Raw genomic sequence first — 20,962 nt, forward strand, 5'->3', positions numbered from 1 at the left:
CTGTCAATAGATGCAGAAAAAGCATTTGACAAAATACAGCATCTTTTCTTAATAAAAAAAAAAAAACCCTGAAAAAGTCAAGATAGATGGAACATACTTCAACATCATAAAAACCACTTATGAAAAGCCCACAGCTAATATCATCCTCAATGGGGGGAAATTGAGCGCTTTCCACCTGAGATCAGGAACATGACAGGGATGTCCACTCTCACCACTATCGTTTAACATAGTGCTGGAAGTCCTAGCATCAGCAATCAGACAACAAAAGGAAATAAAAGGCATCAGAATTGGCAAAGATGAAGTCAAACTTTCACTTTTCTCAGTCGACAAGCTACTCTACATGGAAAACCCAAAAGACTCTACCAAAAGTCTGCTAGAACTGATACATGAATTCAGCAAAGTTGCAGGGTATAAAGTTACTGTACAGAAATTGGTTGCATTTTTATACACCAATAATGAAGCAACAGAAGAGAAATAAAGAAACTGATCCCACTCACAATTGCACAAAAAAACATAAAATACCTAGGAATAAACCTAACAAAAGATGTAAAAGAGCTGTATATTGAAAAGCATAGAAAACTTATGAAGGAAACTGAAGAAGACACAAAGAAATGGAAAAACAATTCATGCTCATGGATCGGAAGAATATTGTTAAAATATCAATACTACCCAAAGCTATCTACACATTCAATGCAATCCCAGTCAAAACTGCACCACCATTCTTCTCAAAGCTAGAACAAACAATCCTAAATTTTGTATGGAACCACAAAAGACCTCAAAATGCCAAGGTAATATTGAAGAAGAAAACCAAAATGGGAGGCATCACAATCCCACACTTTAGCCTCTACTACAAGGCTGTAATCATCAAGATGGTATGGTATTGGCACAAAAACAGACACATAGACTGATGGAATAGAACGGAGAAACCAAAATTGGACCCACAAATGTATGGCCAATTAATCTCTGACAAAGCAGGAAAGAGTATCCAATGGAATAAAGAGAGCCTCTTTGACAGATGGTGCTGGGAGAACTGGACAGCAACATGCAGAAGAATGAAACTAGACCACTTTCTTACATCATACACAAAAATGGACTCAAAATGGATGAAAGACCTGAATGTGAGACAAGAAACCATCAAAATCCTAGAGGAGAAAACAGAAAACCACCTCCTTGACCTCAGCCTAAGCAATTTCTTACTCAACATATCTCCAATGGCAGGGGAATCAAAAGCAAAAATGAACTACTGGGACCTCATTAATATAAAAAGCTTCTGCACTGCAAAGGAAACAATCAACAAAACTAATAGGCAACTGACAGAAAAGATAGCTGCAAATGACATATCAGATAAAGGGCTAGTATCCAAAATCCATAAGGAACTCACCAAACTCCACACCCAAAAAACAATCCAGTGAAGAAATGGGCGGAAGATATGAACAGACACTTTTCCAAAGAGGACATCCAGATGGCCAACAGACACATGAAACGATGCTCAGCATTCCTCCTCATCAGGGAAATGCAGATCAAAACCACACTGAGATACCACCTCATGCCGGTCAGAGTGCCTAAAATGAACAAATCAGGAGACTCTAGATGCTGGTGAGGATGTGGAAAAACAAATGGTCACCCTCTTACTCTCTTGGTGGGAATGCAAACTGGTGCAGCCACTCTGGAGAAGTGTGGAGGTTCCTCAAAAAATTAACAATAGAACTCCCCTATGACCCAGTAATAGGACTGCTAGGAATGTACCCAAGGGATACAGGAGTGTTGATGCATAGGAGCAAATGTACCCCAATGTTCACAGCAGGACTTTCAACAATAGCCAAATCATGGAAATAGCCGAAATATCCATCAACTGACAAATGGATCAAGAAGAGGCAGTGTATATGTATATATAATGGAATACCACATGGCAATGAGAAAGAATGATATCTGGCCATTTATAGCAACATGGATGGAACTGGAGGGTATTATGCCAAGTGAAATAAGGCAGAGAAAGATAGATACTATATGTTTTCACTCATATGTGGATCTTGAGAAACTTAACAGAAGACCATGGGGGAGGGGAAGGGGAAGGGGAAACATAAAAGTTACAGAGAGGGAGGAAGGAAAACCACAAGAGACTCTTAAAGACTGAGAAGAAACTGAAGGTTAATGGGGGGTGGGTGAAAGGGGAAAGTGGGTNCAAGTGAAATAAGGCAGAGAAAGATAGATACTATATGTTTTCACTCATATGTGGATCTTGAGAAACTTAACAGAAGACCATGGGGGAGGGGAAGGGGAAGGGGAAACATAAAAGTTACAGAGAGGGAGGAAGGAAAACCACAAGAGACTCTTAAAGACTGAGAAGAAACTGAAGGTTAATGGGGGGTGGGTGAAAGGGGAAAGTGGGTGATGGGCTTTGAGGAGGGCACTTGTTGGGATGAGCACTGGGTGCTGTATGGAAACCAATTTGACAATAAGTTATATTTTAAAAATAAATAAATGTTAAAAGAAGAACACGAAAGAAAAAAATTGTTTTTGAAAGAGAGGGGTTGGGGAGGAAGGGGGCATGAGCACACAAGATCTGGGTATGGGTAGAGAGAGAGGGAGAGAGAATCCTAAGCAGGCTCCATGTCCAGCGTGGAGCCTGATGCAGAGCTCAATCCCACAAACCTGTGAGATCACGACTTGAGCCAAAATCAACAGTCAGAAGCTCAACCAACTGACCCACCCAGGCCCCCCTGTCTGTGATTTAAAAAGAGTCTTGACGGGTACACTGCATCTGGACTGGGAAAGGGCACAATGGCTCTTGCAGCTGGCTGTCTCATCCGGGGATCCTGGAGGCTCCACCAATGCGGCTGGTGCAGGGGATACTGGCCTCTGTGGGACATGAGGTGTCTGTATCTGCCCCAGGTGGGTCCCCGCCCCCTGCACCTCAGCTGTGCTGTTTAGGCTTCTGGAAGGACTCTCCCTGGAAGAAATGCCTGAAGCCATCCTGCCTCCAAGAATGTTCTCAGGACACCTGAGTGGCTCAGTCAGTTGAGTGTCCAACTTCGGCTCAGGTCATGATCTAACGGTTTGTGGGTTTGAGCCCCACGTCGGACTCTGTGCTGACGGCTCAGAGCCTGGAGCCTACTTAGGAATCTGTGTCTCCCTCTCTTTCTGACCCTCCCCTGCTCACACTCTGTCTCTCAAAAATAAATAAACATACAAAAAAAAAAAAAAAAAAAAAAANAAAAAAAAAAAAAAAAAAAGAATGTTCTCAACAGACCTGTGCCAAGATGGGGTCTATGAGCATCTTGTGAATTGGTATGTCTCGACGAACTTTTGATGACCTGTTAGTGGTAGCCTCCCACGTGCCCCATATACCACCTGTCCTTCCTATCATTGCCACTGTCACAGTCAACATGCAGAGCACACGTGCTATGTGCCAGCACTGTGACTCTTCACACACTGTACGGTTCATCCATGACAATGAGGTAGATAACAGAATTATTCCATTTCACAGCTGAGTGTACTAGGGCAACCCTGGGGGTTACCTTGGCAGGTGGAAGGGCCAGAGAAGGGAAGAAGGAGAAGGGAATAAGGACCATGCCAAAAACAAGCAAAAAACAGGTGTAACTCAACACATGTACTTATGTTTATGCCTAAGAGTCGCCCTGGGTAGTGACCTGATACACACAGCCCAGTCTGGCATCAAGCAAGTAGCAAAGGGAAGCCACAGTTAAGCAAAGGTAGATGGTAATTACAGGAGGCCACACAGTAAAACAGAGACAAGCCCTCCCCATGTGAGTCAGGTGGGAGGTCACGGAGGTTAAGCAAATGACAGTCTGCATGTGTCCGTCTCAGAGAAACACTGAGCACAGGTCTCTGGAGCTTCCCCTGCCCTCAGGGGGAAAAATACCTTCCAAAATATCTTCATTACAAAATTCAACAAACATAGACATATATATACACGCAAACGTATCTGCCCATATGTATGCATGCATGTAAATGCACGTGCACAGACACATTCATACCCATCTGCATAGGTGTGTATGTGTGTGTATATTTCAATGTGTGTGTGTTAGAAAATTCCATTTCACCACATCAGAGTCGCACATTTACTGAGCCAGGCAAAGACGAAGCTGAAGCAGAGAACACGTTTTTACTTACGGTGTCCCACATCACGATGTACACGTCCGTACTGAAGGAATTATTAACGTGCTGAGTAATATAAAGATTGATAAAATCACAGAAGTGGTGGTACATGTTAACACCTGGTATTGGAAAAAAGAAATCGATGCTAATTAACCCCAAAGAGCAAAGGAGTAAACAATTTTTATTCCACCCCATTTATTTATAGTGTGATAGACTTTTAGCTGAAGATAATTGGGAGAAAAACATACGAGTTTTTCTAAAGGAAAGGATACAGAAAGGATCTGTACTTGGGAAGTCCTCAATTAACTGATAACTGGGTTCAAAAATTCACTTTAAAATTGTCTGTTTAGAAATCAGGAATGCATTTTCCCATATATACACTAAGTAACAAATGAGCAGAAATTGCAAGAAAAAAAATAATAGAAGTCTATTTAGCGCAAAATGGGGTAGAACTATATAAGCCAATAAGGAGTAATTTTATTTTTTGTGATCCCTTATTTTTTTAAAATATATTAAGCAATATGTATTTATCATAGAAGTACTGACGACGATGGCACTATTAACATCTGGTTTTTTCATTCCTGTCTCCACCCCTCCACCCCCATTTAATCACTATTTATAGCATTGCTTCTTCAGAAAATATTAACCAACTATCTTTTAGAAGGGCTGAGTGTCTCATGTTCTAATTGAAAGAGCATGAACTTTGGAGTCTGAGGAACCAGGTTGAATCCCAGCTTAGCCATTCAGGAGCAACGGTTTCAGAAGAGTTGATACAAGTCACTAAGCTTTAGCTTCTCTAAGAGAAACAGGAAATCCTTATATTTAGGTGCCATTATTTTTAGGAGGAATCCAAAGAAAATGTACCTCAAAGTACCCGGCCCCATGCCTGGCACAGAGTGAAACTGTAATGAAGACCACTTGGATCCTGCCGGATCAAACAGGGAGGAAGAGAGTGTGCGTGCAGCTATTTCTAAGTTTGTAAGTCCATCATTAAAAAGAAACCAAACATGTGCTCTTTTGACTTAGGTATGCAGGACCCAGTATCCAAACAGGCAAGGTGCAAATCTAATCAAGATGATATTCCAAGAACTGACATTCAAAACATGTAGTTTGGGGTGCCTGGGTGGCTCAGTCAGTTATGTGTCCGATTTTGGTTCAGGTCATAATCTTATGATTCATGGGTTTGAGCCTCACATCGGGCTCTGTGCTGACAGGTCAGAACCTAGAGCCTGCTTTGGATTCTGTGTCTCCCTCTCTCTCTGCTCCTCCCCTGCTTGCATTCTGTCTCTCTCTCAAAAATAAACGTTTAAAAAAAATTTTTTTAAACATGCACTTGAAAAGAAAAACAGTGACTCTCAAAAGCAGAAATCATAAAATATTCTGACTTTATTCCCACGGTTAATAATAATGTTGCATGCCAGAACATAAGAGTTAAAAATACTCAGTTTACAGAAGTCAGGTCATTAGGCTGTACATCTTAAAGTTATACAGTGCTCTATGTCAGTTACATCGCAATAAAACAAAAAGAAGAGGAAAAAAATTCTTTTTAGACTGGTATCTTACTTTTAAAAAATTTTTAATGTTTATTTTTTTAATGTTTTATTTATTTCTGAGAGAGAGAGAGAGAGACAGCGTGAGCAGGGAAGGGTCAGAGAGAGAGGGAGACAGAGAATCTGAAGCAGGCTCCAGACTCTGAGCTAGCAGTCAGCATAGAGCCTTATGCGGGGCTCGAACCCACAAACCATGAGATCATGACCTGAGCCGAAGTGGGACGCTTAACCAACTGAGCCACCCAGGCGCCCCTAATGTTTATTTTTTGAGAGAGAGAGACAGAGTGTGAGCTGGATATGGGCAGGGACAGTGGGAGACAGAATTTGAAGCAGTTTCCAGCTCTGAGCTGTGAGCACAGAGCCTGATGAGGGGCCTGAACCCACAGACTGTGAGATCACAACCTGAGACAAAGTCAGACACCAAACCAACTGTGCCACCCAGGCATCCCTAGACTGGTATCTTAGAGGAATATTTGGAAAGACTCCTTTATGCATTCAGGAAAATTAAGCAAAGAGCATATTTTCAAATTAATAAGAAAAAGAAGGTTCTATGACAATACATCCTTATGTCGAGGTGGGTGCACAACACACGTCAGCTCATGTATCCTACAGCAAGTTTGTAACAGGCACCGAGGAACGCAGCACAGACCAGTGCTTGGTGTTACAGGATTTATCAAGGAGGGAGAAAACACAGGTCCCACGCTCAAGAAATGTGCCCCCGAATGAGTCGTGTTCTGCAGAACGCTCATTCTCTGATGGTGTGAAAAGGATACCGGGCTAAGGGTGTAAGAAGAAAAAAGTAGACTTACGAATATAGGAAAGAAACAGCCCGGTAGCCTATTATTCCTACTTGACATATTTTACCGCCTGAGTAGGGGCATCCATGTAACAGCTCATGCATCTCCACCTCTTTCATAGGCAGAGCACAGAGTTTGCTTTGCCCCTCTTCAATTTGCTTATTTAAAACATGAGTCAGGACCTCAAAACTAGCATTCTTGCTCTTATTTCCAAAAGCTCAACAGGGTCTGATTTCTGAACCTAATACTTCATTAGATAAGAATTACAGCTTCAGAAAACAGAGCCCATTAAAAATGTAACCAATAAATTACAGTAATTCTGAAATTTTTGGGACAGAAGGCTCTCTATATTTCACTGGAAGCCCAGCCCCTCATGCATTTTGATACAGTATGGTGTAATAATCTTTATCTCTTTTAAAGTCTATTTTTTATTGATTTTGAGAGAGAGATAGAGAGCAAGCAGGTGAGGAGCAGAGAGAGAGGGAGAGACAAAAATCCCAAGCAGGGTCCATGATGTCACCACAGAGCCTGACGCAGGGCCTGAACTCACAAACTGTGACCTGAGCAAAGTCAAGAGTCAGACACTTAACTGACTGAGCCGCCCAGGTGCCCCATGATCTTTATCTCTTATACTAAGACACATAATATAGCACAATCCATGTTTCTCCTCTCTGGGGCAACTGGATCACAAAGTTAAAGCTGTCCTTGCAAGTTGAGATCAGAAGCTATAGGTACAAATGGGACAATAATCCTAACTTTAACTCTTTTCCCCCAACAATAAACTGCACTGCTAACTTCCAGAGGAATTTTCAGTTCCCTTCAGTCATGGAAAGGATCTTAGGAAGTTTGCCAGAAGAGGTCAATGGGCATTCCTTTCCTATCCATGATGTACACATGGCTTTTCATTTTAAGTTTTTCTAAGGACGCACAACACAAATCAAGTGATTACAGAAACCAGATGGGGTAAATTTAGTTAAAAGGTGTCCATATACCTTTTTCTCTCATCTTTCAACTTTTATGGAGTCATCTGATATGAATGTGCAGGTCTCTGCTAAAATACCAAAAGTATTCTACAATGCGAAGTTCAAACTAGCTCCCTTCTTCAGAGAAGAAAGCCAAAAGCAAACCCACTACTGAATGTTACACACCCTCCCAGAAAGTCACAGGAAATCACTACATATGCATATCGAAAAAGGAACAAAGCCTCATTCACCAATTAATAAATAACAGGCAGGGGACACTGGGTGGCTCAGTCGGTTGAGCATCTTGACTTCAGCTCAAGTCATGATCTCACAGCGTGTGAATTGGAGCCCTGCATCAAGCTCTGTGCTGACAGCTCAGAGCTTGGAGCCTGCTTTGGATTCTGTGTCTCCCTCTCTTTCTGCCCCTCCCCTGCTCACACTCTGTCTGTCTCTCTCCCAAAAATAAAAAACATTAAATAAAACTTTTTAAATAAATAAGTAAAAAAATAACAGACAAATTTAACTTCTCACCTGCATCCAGTTTCATGAAGTAGGTTGGTTTTTCGATAACAACATCACATTTAGCATCTTCTATGGGTCGGAAGGAGAGCTGAGTATAGCTCTGTAGCTCAGCAAACCTGGAATTAAGAGTTGGGAGATGGTTTCAAAGGGATCCTCCTGAACTTCATGCTGCAATACTGTAACTCAGGATGTGCTCTTTAGGGGGACTTTATGTATAGAATATGCTCTTATGAAGATAAGTAGAACTTCTCAAACTTACTAACATTTATATAACTTGATATTGATTTTAAGGTTGAGACAAGGAACAAAAATGACAGCCTCATGTACAAGATACACCAGGAATTTTCCAGACAAAGAAGAAATCTACACATGGCATTGGCTGAATAATCTTCCAGTAAAGTGGGAAGATTCACAAAAGCTTCCTGTGATCTTGTAGTAGACTTTAGGATTCTACACAGATGGCATTCCAAAAATTACAGACTGCCTCAGAAAGACAGCAGATGACTTAGCTTCCCATTAGAAAGTAAAGCCTTTTCCTCAGAAAATGTCTTTGGAGACCACATGGCACAGTTTTCTTTCATATAAAAGAAGATCATCACAGGCATGTGCCAAGAGAAAATTAGAGTTAACCTAAAGATTGTAACTCTTCACCTTTGAGACAACTGGCGTGAAACAAATACCAAATAGATCCTTTAAAAAACACACAATACCAAATTATTATGGTGGTTTCAAAAATATGTTCACAAATTCTCTGATACTTCTTCCTTCAAGAGGTAGTGATTAACTCCCTCCCCTTAAGTGTGGGCTGGACTTAGCGATTTACTTCTAATGAACAGAATATGGCAGAAATGATTGTATGTGACTTCTGAGATTAGGGTATGCAAAGACTAGAGCCCCTATCCGAGGGCAGTGTTCAGTCTCTCTCTGCCTCTCTCTCTCTCTCTCTCACTCTCTCTCTGCCTCTGTCTCTCTCCCAGAAGCTGGTTGCCATGCTCTGAGTAGCACTAGGGGAGAGGTCTGTGTGGCAAAAAGATGACACCAGACAGAGAGAAAGTGAAACTTACCACAACATGAGTGAGCCTAGAAGCAGGGTCTCTAAGCCGACTGGAGCCTAGGGGTAGCTAAACCCTTGTCAACGGCTGAAATGCAACCTTGTGAGAGATCCTGAACCAGAACCACCCAGCTAAGCTGCCTCCAAATCCTGACCATCAGAAACTTCATGAGATAATAAAGTTTGCTGCCTTAAGCTGTTGAATTTTGGAGTAATTTGTTATCAAATAGATAATGAATGAAAATATACCCTAGTGCATATTTTGGAGTAATTTCTTACGTGGAAATAAATATCTAATATAAATATACCACAGGGAACTACCACCAGGTGGAATCAGATATCAAAATGTAGTAGGAAATCAAATGGCCCACTGCAGCAGAGGAACTCCTAATGTAAAACTCTATTAAGTGTTGAAAAGAAATAAGAGGCCCAAAATGGAGTCACTTGTGCTAAGCCCATGTTACCCAACCAAAGCTTAACACCTAACCTAATTATACTTTCCAACTTCTCTAGGAATGGAGTCTTAACCAGCCAGTCTGTAATTTTCTGGTCAGCACCAATGAGGCCATCTGCCACAAAGACTCGCTTTCCCCCATGGGAAGATGAAGTGATCTGCTCTTTCCCTGTCCCCACCCCCTTCTGGCCTATAAAACCAGAAGCATTTTGTATAGCTTCTTGGAGCTCTTCACTGTTTGCTAGATGGGATGCTGCCCAATTCATGAATTGCTGAATAAAGCCAACTAGGATCTTCAAAGTTATTCAGTTGAATTTTTATTTTTAAGTTAAGGAAGGTATTGCTGTGTAGACTGTAAAATGCCCTACAAATGTATGGTGGACTATTATCTTGAAGCATTTGCTCAGCATGAATGTTTGACCTCAAAAATTAACATTATATATGACTATCCTATGTGACTTTTGATACTGTGATTTATAATAAGATATATACATGTTTGGTCTTTATCCCCATCTCTGGCACAGAGCTCCTAAAATCCATTGGAATTTCCAAGCAGTAAGAGTCAGAAAGGTGTTGTTGTTATGCTAATGTGGTACTTTACAACCTCCCTAAGGTTGGGGACTGGCTACCAAAGGAATCACCAAATCACCCAATCAGAATCACCATTATTAGAGGGTTGGGACTGAAAGTTCCCCACACCTTAGGGGAAGAAAAAGGGGCTAGAGTTTGAATCAACTGCCAATGTCCAGTGATTTCGGCAATAATGCCTATGTAATGAAGCCTCCATGAAAACCTAACAGAAGAGGGCTTGGAAGACTTCTGGGTTGGGGAACACGTGGAGATACGGGGACAGTGGGGTGCCTGCAGACGGCATGGAAGCTCCGTGCCCCTTCCCCACACCTTGCCCTATGCAACTCTTCCATCTGGGTGTTCCTGAGCTATATCCTTCTAGAATAAACTGGTAGTCTTGTAAGCAAAATGCTTCTCAAAGTTACTTGAACCACTCTAGCAAATTAACCTAACCCAATCTACAGCCAATCGGTCAGAAGCACAGGTGACCTCCTGGGCTTGCAACTGGGCTCTAAATTGGGGCAGGGGGACAGTTTGTGGGACTGAGCCCTTAACCTATGTGGGATCTGATGCTGTCTCTGGATAGATGGTGTCAGAATTGAGTTGAATTGTAGGACAGCCACCTGTTGTCACACAATTGCTCGGTGGTGCATGTAAAACCTAACATATACATTGGAATTGAGTGCTCAGCTAGATTAAAGGGGTAGCATGGGAGTTTCTTTGGGATAAAACAGTTCTGTATCCTGATTATGGTAGTGGGTGCATGCACACAGACATGTGATATAAATTTCATAGAATTATGCATCCAAGAATAAAAAATAAAAAAGAGTGCATGCAAATACTGGTGAAATTCAAATATGTTTACTTATTGTTATTTAGCAATGTCAGTTTCCCGGTTTTGATCATTGTGTTATGGTTATGTAAGATGTCATCATTAGAGGAAGCTGGGATAAGGGTACAATGGAAACTACGTCTAAACTTCTGGAAGTCTACAATTATTTTTAAATTTTAAAAAAAGGTTTTTTTAAGTACCCTAATTTCTTAATTTCTAGAGGGAGTCACTTAGACCACAGAATTAGCAAAAATGTTTAAGAAGCACCAGGTGGCTCAGTAGGTTGAGCGTCTGACTCTTGATTTTGGCTCAGGTCATGATCTCATGGTTCCTGGGTTTGAGCCTCACGTTGAGCTCTGTGCTAACAGTACAGAGCCTGCTCGGATTCTCTCTCTCCCTCTCTGCCCCTCCCCTGCTCATGCTGGCTCTCTCTCTCTCTCTCTCTCTTTTTCTCTCAAAATAAAGAAATAAACTTAAAAAATTTGTTTTAAATCAAAATATGTTCCCTGGTTTATATAAAGTTCAAAAAGCTGATCAGAAGTGTTGAAAGTCAGCGTAGGGTTTCCCTTTGAAGGGGAGTCTGGGGTCCTGGGGATGGTGTGCGTTTCACCGGGGAAAGAGTTACACAGCTAGGCTTACTTTTTCATTATCCAAACTGTACCCTCCTCTATATGCTTGTTAGGTACTTCAATAAATGTTTCTTTCTTTAAAACATGTGTTCCTCAAACACATCCACAATTATGAAGTTAATAAAAATTCATTTTTGAACTGATTTTTTTCTTCCATTGGCAGTCAGTAAATCCTGTATCATACTTCCTACTATTTTATAAACATATATTTAATTCAAATATATTCACTCTGTAGCCATTACTCCCTGGAAGCTCATGCCAAATTCTCTACAAATAAAGTAACATTTTCCATTTAAAAGTGCATTCCAAGGTTTGAAAGTGATGGAACTAAAAACAAATATTTTATTTATTTTTATTTTTTTAAAGAGGTTTCTTTTTTTAAATTTCTTAAATGTTTTTTATTTATTTCTGAGAGAGAGAGGCAGTGTGAGCAGGGAAGGGTCAGAGAGAGAGGGAGATACAGAATCTGAAGCAGGCTCCAGGCTCCAAGCTAGCTGTCAGCACAGAGCCTGACGTGGGCCTCGAACCCATGAACGGTGAGATCATGACCTGAGCTGAAGTCAGCTGCTTAACCGACTGAGCCACCCAGGCTTCCCAAAAACAAATATTTTAGAAACATATATATGTAAAATCTTACCAGGACTGCAGAGGGCTCTTGCGCTGACCTTGAGACATCAACGTACGAATGTCAAGCATGCAGTGTCCTCCAATTTCACCACTCTGGAAAAAATCTTCCTTAAATCTGGCAGATGACAAAAAATTAAGCTGGGTTCGGAAAATGTTATCAATGCTCAATGCTGATGTAACTTAGGTGGTTTACCAATTTCCAAAATCAGTTCCTCATTAGAATTTAGCTCTTTATAATAGAATGTTTCAAACATAAACAAAAGTAGGAGAATGGTACAGAAACCTGCTGGGCCCCTAACCCAGCTTCACAATGATCAACCTGTGTCTTGACTGGGTCTCCCATCCTGCACCCATTCCCCAACCTCATCGCCATATTATTATGAAGTAAATCCAAGGCATATCCCTGAACCTGGAAATATTTTAGAATTTCTATTAGACTTTAACATCAACCACCAAAATACCTGTCATGGTTTCTCCTGATGTTTCTTAAATCAAGATAGAGATTGGTTGCTCTGCAGTACTGAAGGTAACGGGAACACACCAGACTTGAGTCATTCTGAAAGGAGGGGGAGAAAAAAGAAAAAAATAACTCGAGGAATTAACATTTGGAGGCCACACTCAGCCTTGCTAGACACATTGACTGGATGTCCACGTTCAGGGTGAAACCATAGCAATGAAAGGCTACCTCCGTGGATGCCTTTTCTCCTCCCCCAGCAGACTGTGGGCAAGCATAGTTTTGCTACTATGCACTCTCTGAGATTACTAGGAAGAACCCCCAAATGTTCTATTTATATCATCTCAAACTTTAAGGCAAGTGCTTTATGTACGGTTTAGTTGTGCTCTTAACAAAAAAAAAAAAAAAAAAAACACTCAGTGCTGTCACTATTTCACAGCTATGGGAAGAAGCATTTTTCAAAGCCAAGCCAAATGCAACAAAGAAGGATGCACACGCAAAAGACAGTGAAATGAAGGCTAGAAGGGCAGGTTGCCAATTTTAAGAAGAGGTGCTTTCTACAAACTATAAAACTACTCAGAGTCTCTGTCTCAACAGCAAGAAGGCAATGTTTTTTAAATCACTGTAATAAAAGAGTTTAAGAGTCAACTGCCAGACCCTGCCTTTTTTTTTTTTTTTTTTTAACATGTCTGGTTTGTGCTGAAATAGGGACAGTTTCAAAAACTGTTATCTCCTCTGGACTTTATTTATAGATTTAAATGTCATTTTATTGTTTCCCCATAATTCCCAATGAACACAAGGCCTTAACCTTAACCCACCTGGTGTTTTGGAATCCACAGTTGGTAAGGGCTCATGGTCTGATCGCACAAAATGTGTCAGTGTAGATCTTGTCCAGGAAAGCATTCTACAAACTGCCTTGGAGGAGGTGTGTGGGGTGTGGTGTGGCTCTCCCTTTGTGCCTTCTACAAGAACAGCTGGACTCCAGCCAAACCATGAGACACACACAAAACAATGTCTGGTAAGGGTGCCCTGCAGCAGTGCAGGTGAAAGCCACGCCTTCCTCCTTGGGGGTTCATCTTCCTCCCTACAACTGCTTCAAGTTCTACTATGCGCTATCTCCAAAGGCGCCATAGAGCACATATTCCATTTCTTAATGAAGTGAATTACAAGAACTTTTTTTTTTTTTAATTTTCTAGATCGGAGATAACAGAGACCCCTGAGAGGTCAGAGACATGGCCAGGGTTCAAGAACCCTTGCAGATAGGAGACCTTAATGGTAATAGTAAGTGCTTACAGGGGTGCCTGGATGGCTCAACTGGTTAAGTGTCTCACCCTTGATCTCAGCTCAGGTCAAGATCTTGCAGTTCATGAGTTCCAGCCCTGCATCAGGCTCTACGCTGATGGTGAGGAGCCTGCTTGGGATTCTGTCTCTCCTTCTCTCTTTCCCTCCCTCGTGTTCTCAATCTCTCTCTCTCTAAAAATAAATAAACTTAAAATAATACTAAGTTTTTATAACCCCATGAACTTTTAAAAACTAACCCTGAGCCCTTTGCTGGAAGTCCAGTCCTGCACTGAGTATTTTTATAAGCAGAATCCCACTGCGTCCCAACCATCAGCTATGACACAGGCATAGACTGAAAAGAAAAGAAATTGAAGCATGGCAAGGTTGTTTCAAGGTGCTCTAAGAATCAGGTTTTGAACCCTGCCCTGTGGAGCCTGCTCTTCTGACTACCCAGACCTGGCTCTGAGCAACGTGCTTGGCTGACCCAATGAGTGCAGGCGTGGCTGAAAACACACAGAAGAGATCTGTATCTGAGTTCTAGACATAAAAGTCTACAAGGGTGGTCCTGGAGAAGTTGCTTAACCTCTCTGAGGACTGTGTTTTCCTCTCTTGTCAAATGGCATCAGTAAACCCTGCCCTGTCTATCTTTTCTAAGGCTTGTGAAAGTCAAGCTAGCTGACATAGAGAAAAGCTTTTTGCAACCTGTAAAGTTCTAAACAAACACAGAGCAATATGGTGGGGGTGTATCATATCTCCCGAATGACTTGTGAAGGAATTTGGAAAGAAGCAATTTATCAATTTATCTTCTTTAGCATAAGTTGGGGGAAAATTCTAAACCTAGTTATATTTTAAATGCTTCAAAATATGACCTGATATATTTGTGAAAATGAGGACGCAGCTTCCAAATGACACAGGACAACTTGTTTTAGAAAGTTAATAAATAAGCATTAAAATTTTTTTAGGGGTGCCTGGGTGGCTCAGTCGGTTAAGCGTCCAACTTTCGCTTAGGTCATGATCTCGCGGTACGTGGGTTCGAGCCCCGCGTCGCGCTCTGTGCTGACTGCCAGCTCAGAGCCTGGAGCCTGTTTCAGTCTGTGACTCCCTCTCTCTCTGCCCTTCCACTGCTTGCACTCTGCGTCTCTCTCAAAAATAAACAAACATTAAAAATTAAAAAAAAAAAAAGTTAAATAAAAGCTGAAGCCGGGGCACCTGGGTGGCTCAGTCGGTTAAGCGTCCAACTTTCGCTTAGGTCATGATCTCGCGGTACGTGGGTTCGAGCCCCTTGTTGGGCTCTATGCTGACAGTTTAGAGCCTGGATCCTGCTTCAGATTCTGCGTCTCCCTCTCTCTCTGCCCTTCCACTGCTTGCACTCTGCGTCTCTCTCAAAAATAAACAAACATTAAAAATTAAAAAAAAAAAAAAGTTAAATAAAAGCTGAAGCCGGGGCACCTGGGTGGCTCAGTCGGTTAAGTGTCTGACTACTGCCCAGGTCATGATCTCGCAGTTTGTGGGTTCGAGCCCCTCGTTGGGCTCTGTGTTGACAGCTCAGAGCCTGGAGCCTGCTTTGTATTCTGTCTCTGCCCCTCCCCCACTCACGTGCGTGCGTGTGTGTGTGTGTGTGTGTGTGCGCGCGCGCGCGCGCGCGCGCACGCTCTCAAACACATAGGTTAAAAAAAATTTTAAGTTGAAGCCAATAAATACATGACTAAGGATTCGTCTCATGGAGCCCTGTTTTTACATGACAAACCAACCACTAAGGAGGATTTGAAAATAAACACGCACCGTTTCCTTAGGCTGGCAGAGCACATGAAGTTCCTCCAGGCGCTCTCCGGCGTATCCAAAGTCAGCTTGTTTCCAGAATATGTCCTGGGCTGATTCAAGGGTATCTGTCCTATTCACAACCACAAAGCTTCTATGATTTTTCTTTTTTTGTAACTGTTTGAGCCTTGAGTTTCCTTTCTAAAGGTTAATTTACTAAAAGTTTGCCATTAATTTTTTTGAACTATCATAATCTTTCTGTAACTCTTTTGCAACATCAAGTTACCAAAATAAGTTATTTACAGGCTTACTCTCTTTTACTAAAAACACACACAGAAATTTATTAAGTTAGGGTCATCTGGAACTGAAGAAAATGAGCTAATTACTTTATTTGTATTTTCTTTACTCCCCTAACCTTGAATACACTGGAAATACTAACTCCATACTTCACACTCTCCTCCACACTCCAGAGGAAGCCATCAATTTAACTTTTTAGTGTTTGTTGGGGGGAAATATTTTCCAGTGATCCATACTGTTTTCTCTCTCTGGTAGAGGAAAAAAGAGATATTCCTGCTCAGGGTGGCAGGAAGGTGGGGAGGCAAGTCAACTTGAATTTATTACTGTGTAAGCAAATTCATATCTAAAAGAATTACTAACTAAAACCAAAAGAGTTTGGCTGGCAAGTGGGGCATCAGCATACACTGCAGAGAAGGATGATTTCAAGAGGAGGAGAGGGCGCCTGGGTGGCTCAGTGGGTCAAGTGTCCGACTTTGGCTCAGGTCATGATCTCACAGTTTGTGAGTTTGAGCCCCGTATCAGGCTCTGTGCTGAGAGGGAGGAGCCTGCTTGGGACCCTCTGTCTCCCTCTCCTTCTGTGCCTCCCCCACATGTGTTCTCTCTCTATCTCAAAAATAAATAAACATTAAAGAAGAGAATTTCAAGGGGAGGAGGATTCCATCTCGAAGCTTACCATCCCATGTCCACATAGGTGCAAAGAGGGTAGCCGAACCTGAACTCTGGTTTGCAGGACTTCTCATAACCCCAGCAGTATTTTAGATTCTCTAAGTGTTTCTAAAACATAAAACGTGCACCTTTAGACTGGTCTCCCTTTTTCTGACATGGAGGGCCGACTCTAGCTATTTCTATGAAAAAAACAAATCTTTACAGAACTTTCACTTTTACATCTTAGAATACATATTCATGTAATAAAAACCATTAGAATAAACGCTAAGAATGGCAGTCTCAGAGTTCTTAACAATGGTCTTTAATCCCCGCTCCCCCAACACCACATGTCTGCCCCAACCAAAGGGCAGGCTTTCCCTGCACTACCAAAGACCACTTGCATTGGAATTTTGTCAAGTAACTTAATGAAACTGCCTTTCTCGGGGAGCAAAGTGATTCTACAAAGCAGTCCCACAAGAGTCACAAAATGAAATTTCTATGATCAAAAGAACCACAGACAAATTAAATGATCAGCAACTTTACTCATCAATCAAGATGAGCAGCAATGCCACAAGACGCCACAAGACGGGACAGTTCTGTGGCCCTGGAGGGTCCCAGCAGCTGCTGCTGGCCAGGGACTGTAGGCCGCTGGTCTGCAAGGCCCAGAAGCAATGCTGGGCTCATTCCCAGGTCTGCCTGTCCATATGCTTCCTGTGCAGGCTCCATGGGAAAGGAAGTGTCTCACAAGCCCCAGCTTTGATCTCTGCGACCTTGTGAGATGTCTTAATGGGCTCCAATTTGAGGCCTTTCTGACAACCTTAAAACAGCAGGAAGGCCACAGTAAGAATCATAATTAGGTGGAGACAGAGGCGGAGGTGTTATTACCTTAATAAACGCTAAGAGACATTCTCAGGTGCAGTTTAAGAAAGAAGAGGTGTGAAATTCTTTGGTTACTTTTAACTAGACCTTCTTGTCCATATAAAATGTAATTTATACTGATAGTATTGGCTGCCTATTTATTTTATTACTGATTTAGCTTTTAAATTTTATTAGTGATTTCAATTTTAAATCTCACTCTCCTGAATAGGATATCATTTTAAGCAAAGTTTAGTGACTTAGCAGCACTAGACGAAATGCAAACAGTCTTACCGCTACCTCACAGGAAGCAACCATCAAGTTCAGGTTATAAAATAGAACTAAAACCCTTTTAAAAATAAATGAGAGGAGGAAAAAAAAACCCTGAGTACCTACCTTATAAGGACAATGTGAGTCTTTCTTACAGACCGTGGCAATGTGCCTATTATTGTGCAAAAAGAAGGGAATGTGTTCCTGGGGCAAGCGGACGCTGGCATAGTTAAACAGAGGCTCGCCTGGAATGCCATCGGCCTTGGGAGAAGCCTCCTCTTGGCCACTCAGTGAAACACCATGAAGCAATACTCCAAAAATAAGCAGCATTAACATAGCAACCTCCGGACCTAGAGATTCAATTGAAAAGGTTTTTGTTAAGGCATATCCTTTAAAGGTCAAAGGGATCAAGAGCTAAATATAATGACACGGAGCTTTGCAGCATCATAGAGAAACGTTCCCTCTATTTGCAAACATTTATTGTGTACCGGTTCTGAGCCAGGCACTGTGTCCGGAGCGACCACGTACACACGGGTGAACAAAACAAGAAAGGCGCCTGCTCTGTTGGAACTTACAACCTTTTTCAAACCTTTTCAGTAGAGAGTCAGACAGTGCATAGTTTTGGGTTTGGGAGGTCGTACGACCTCTGGGGCACTACTCAACGGTACACTGCTCTGACAGAACTCACAGCCTATCTTAAAGAATGGGGGTGGCTGTGTTCTAATAAAACGGGATGAAGGGCTCGATGTGACCCCAGTCATATATTGCTGATGCCAGAAATAAAGTAGGTAATATGGTAAACAACATAGCATGGTGGTTAAGAATATGACCTTTGAGACTAGACCACTTGGGTTTGAAGCCAGCTAAGTTTCCTGGCTGTCTGACCTTGAGCTATTTAGCCTCTCTGTGCCTCAGCTTTTCCATCTGTAAAATGGAAATAATAAAAAAGCTTCCTCATAGGACTGTTGTGACTTAAATATTGGTGAAATGTTTAGATGTACCCAGCACATTAAATGCTGTACAGGTGTTTATGAAGTAAATGCTTAAAGCCATGTGGGATGGTGGGGGGAAGGAAGAGATTGCTAAATAATATTTGAGCTTAGGCCTGAATTTTGAGCAGGGAAATCATGCCAGCAAGAGAGAAGAAAAGAAAATGCAATCGCTCTGAACATATGTGTATCTGCTGAATAAAAGCTAATAATCACAGGGCACCTGGGTAGCTCATATGGTTGAGGGTTCTGACTCTTATTTTCAGCTCAGGTCGTGTTCCCAATATCATGGGATTGAGCCCCGCATCAAGCTCCCCACTGAGCATGGAGTCTTATTAAGATTTTCTCTTTCTTCCTCTGCCCCTCTATCCCTATCCACATACTCTCTCTCTAAAATTAAAAAAACAACAACTGATAATCACAATCGTATATGGGTCCGTACTATGTGCCAGGTACTGTTGAAAGTACCAAGGAGGCAGCAGTGAAGATGTGGTCTCAAACCCCTTACCCGTGTGAAGCTTACATTCTAGTGGGTGTAATAACGATCTACGACAATAGTCACTACAACCTCGAAAACTCCAGGAGGGAAATCCAGGCAGTCTGTCTCCGAGACTGTGCCATACTCTGTCCCCGTCTTGCATCAGCAAGATGAAGAGCCAGTAACCATCATGGGACCTTACTGCATGTCTAACTCACCCCATAAGGATTAAATCTCAGGGACTAGAATTCTACGCATCCAGACCATACCTGTAGTATTTCTTGTTCACTTTAGTGGTATAGTTTGCTCTATGAAAAAAAAAAAAAAAGAGTGTTCTTCCCACTGAAGGATAGGGCCATACACATTAACTACTCCCCAGCAAGATCTGCAGTGCCCAGGGCATGTTGGGAAACTCAGCTTTCAGGATCAGCCTTCGCTGACCACCGGTCACAAAGATGGGGCCTTTAGAAACAAACTTCTATGCTCAATCCAGCTTCAAGTTCCAAGGTCAAGGCTCCATAACAAAGAGTGTAGACACTGAAAAGGAATTCTTCTGCCCTCTGGAGTGGTAAATATAGTGGCTCTGAAGAATATATTGTTACCTGTTGTAAAGTGACCTAAATTAATATTTTTAGTTTCGACCTTTATTCAACAGTGAGTTGATAGCAATTTTACAAAATTTAAAAGTACTTACTAACAGTGTACTTATCAGGGAAACACTGACCTCTTTAATTCTCAGAACCACACAGAAGTTTTTGTGATGCTTCAGGTATCTGAAATCTGTCAGAAATGAAACAGATTACCTTAAAAGAATGCTAATGTAGACCTTGTAATTCAGGTGATATTTTTAGACTCAGGGAAATATTAAGAAAGAAAACAATGTAAGGGTGCTTGGGTGGCTCAGTTGGTTAAGTGTCTGACTTTGGCTCAGGTCATGATCTCACAGTTTTTGAATTTGAGCCCCGTGTCTGGCTCTGTGCTGACAGTTCAAAGCCTGGAGCCTGCTTCAGATTCTGTGTCTCCCTCTCTCTCTGTCCCTTCCCCACGTGTGTTCTGTCTCTTTCTCTCTCAAAACTAAATAAACATTAAAAATCAAAAAAAAAAAAAAAGTAATGCAATGAGATAACCTCTAAGTTGAAGGCCTAGATTAAGTGAGACACTCCATAAGCAAAGGGCTGACCCATAGAGAGTTTTCTTTTCCCTAATGAACACCATGCTGCTAAAAGCAAAGTCACAGGTACCATCCTCAACACTATAACTTAAACCAGATTCTATTTGTAAGCAGAGGGATACAGCCTGCTTTATACAGTCATTAACTGGAACAGGCCAAAGGGACACTTTGTAGATAAAACATTTCCTAGGGGCAAACAATTTTCCTGGTTCTGACCCTCTTCATCATGCGCCCTGAATCACAACCACTCCTTGAACCTTACTATTTACTACTCCGGGCCTTACCTTTCAAAAGGCACGATGGCCTACTTTTTCGATTCCTCCTTTCCAGTAATGAAGTCACTGTTATGACTAAGTCCTGACCTTCCGCTGTTCAAGTCCACTGTCCCTGACTGAGCTCTAGCCAAAACTAAACTCACTGATCCATGCAGAAGGAGTAACTTAAGTCATGGGAAAAATCTGAAGTCCCAGACCAGAAACCTGGCTTTTGCAAAGGGCACGTACCCACTTGCATACGCTAGAAGGGGGTGGCTGCTGGAGCATGAAAACACAACCCCGGGGCCTGGCGGACAGCCTGTCCCGTTCGCGCTGTCGTCTCGCAGTGCGCCCCAGGGATGGGTGCGCGCACTTCTCCAGCAGACGGAAGCTTCGG

The 20,962-nt window shown here is 42.0% G+C and overlaps 1 protein-coding gene across 6 annotated transcripts in view; it reads right to left on the minus strand.

Moving 5' to 3' along the window:
• The window catches only part of EOGT (EGF domain specific O-linked N-acetylglucosamine transferase), a 43,546-nt gene extending 22,590 nt beyond the window's left edge, over positions 1-20,956 (minus strand). Inside the window, exons 1-10 of one of the 6 annotated variants that reach the window (XM_077770604.1) lie at positions 20,815-20,903; positions 19,865-19,920; positions 19,410-19,448; positions 17,800-18,023; positions 16,577-16,677; positions 15,631-15,739; positions 12,575-12,669; positions 12,124-12,228; positions 7,960-8,066; positions 4,135-4,238 (exon numbers count right to left, since the gene is read on the minus strand). In XM_077770604.1, the coding sequence (XP_077626730.1) occupies positions 4,135-4,238; positions 7,960-8,066; positions 12,124-12,228; positions 12,575-12,669; positions 15,631-15,739; positions 16,577-16,677; positions 17,800-18,009 (831 nt within the window). In that variant the 5' untranslated portion in view covers positions 18,010-18,023; positions 19,410-19,448; positions 19,865-19,920; positions 20,815-20,903. Of the gene's footprint in view, positions 1-4,134; positions 4,239-7,959; positions 8,067-12,123; positions 12,229-12,574; positions 12,670-15,630; positions 15,740-16,576; positions 16,678-17,799; positions 18,024-19,409; positions 19,449-19,864; positions 19,921-20,814 lie in introns of those variants that run through there. The other 5 variants (XM_077770603.1, XM_077770607.1, XM_077770609.1 and 2 more) reach the window with 5 other exon arrangements.
• Positions 20,957-20,962: the final 6 nt, after the last annotated feature.

This window comes from Crocuta crocuta, unplaced genomic scaffold (assembly GCF_008692635.1).
Source record: "Crocuta crocuta isolate KB4526 unplaced genomic scaffold, BGI_CrCroc_1.0 scaffold126, whole genome shotgun sequence".
NCBI classification, from domain to species: domain Eukaryota; kingdom Metazoa; phylum Chordata; class Mammalia; order Carnivora; family Hyaenidae; genus Crocuta; species Crocuta crocuta.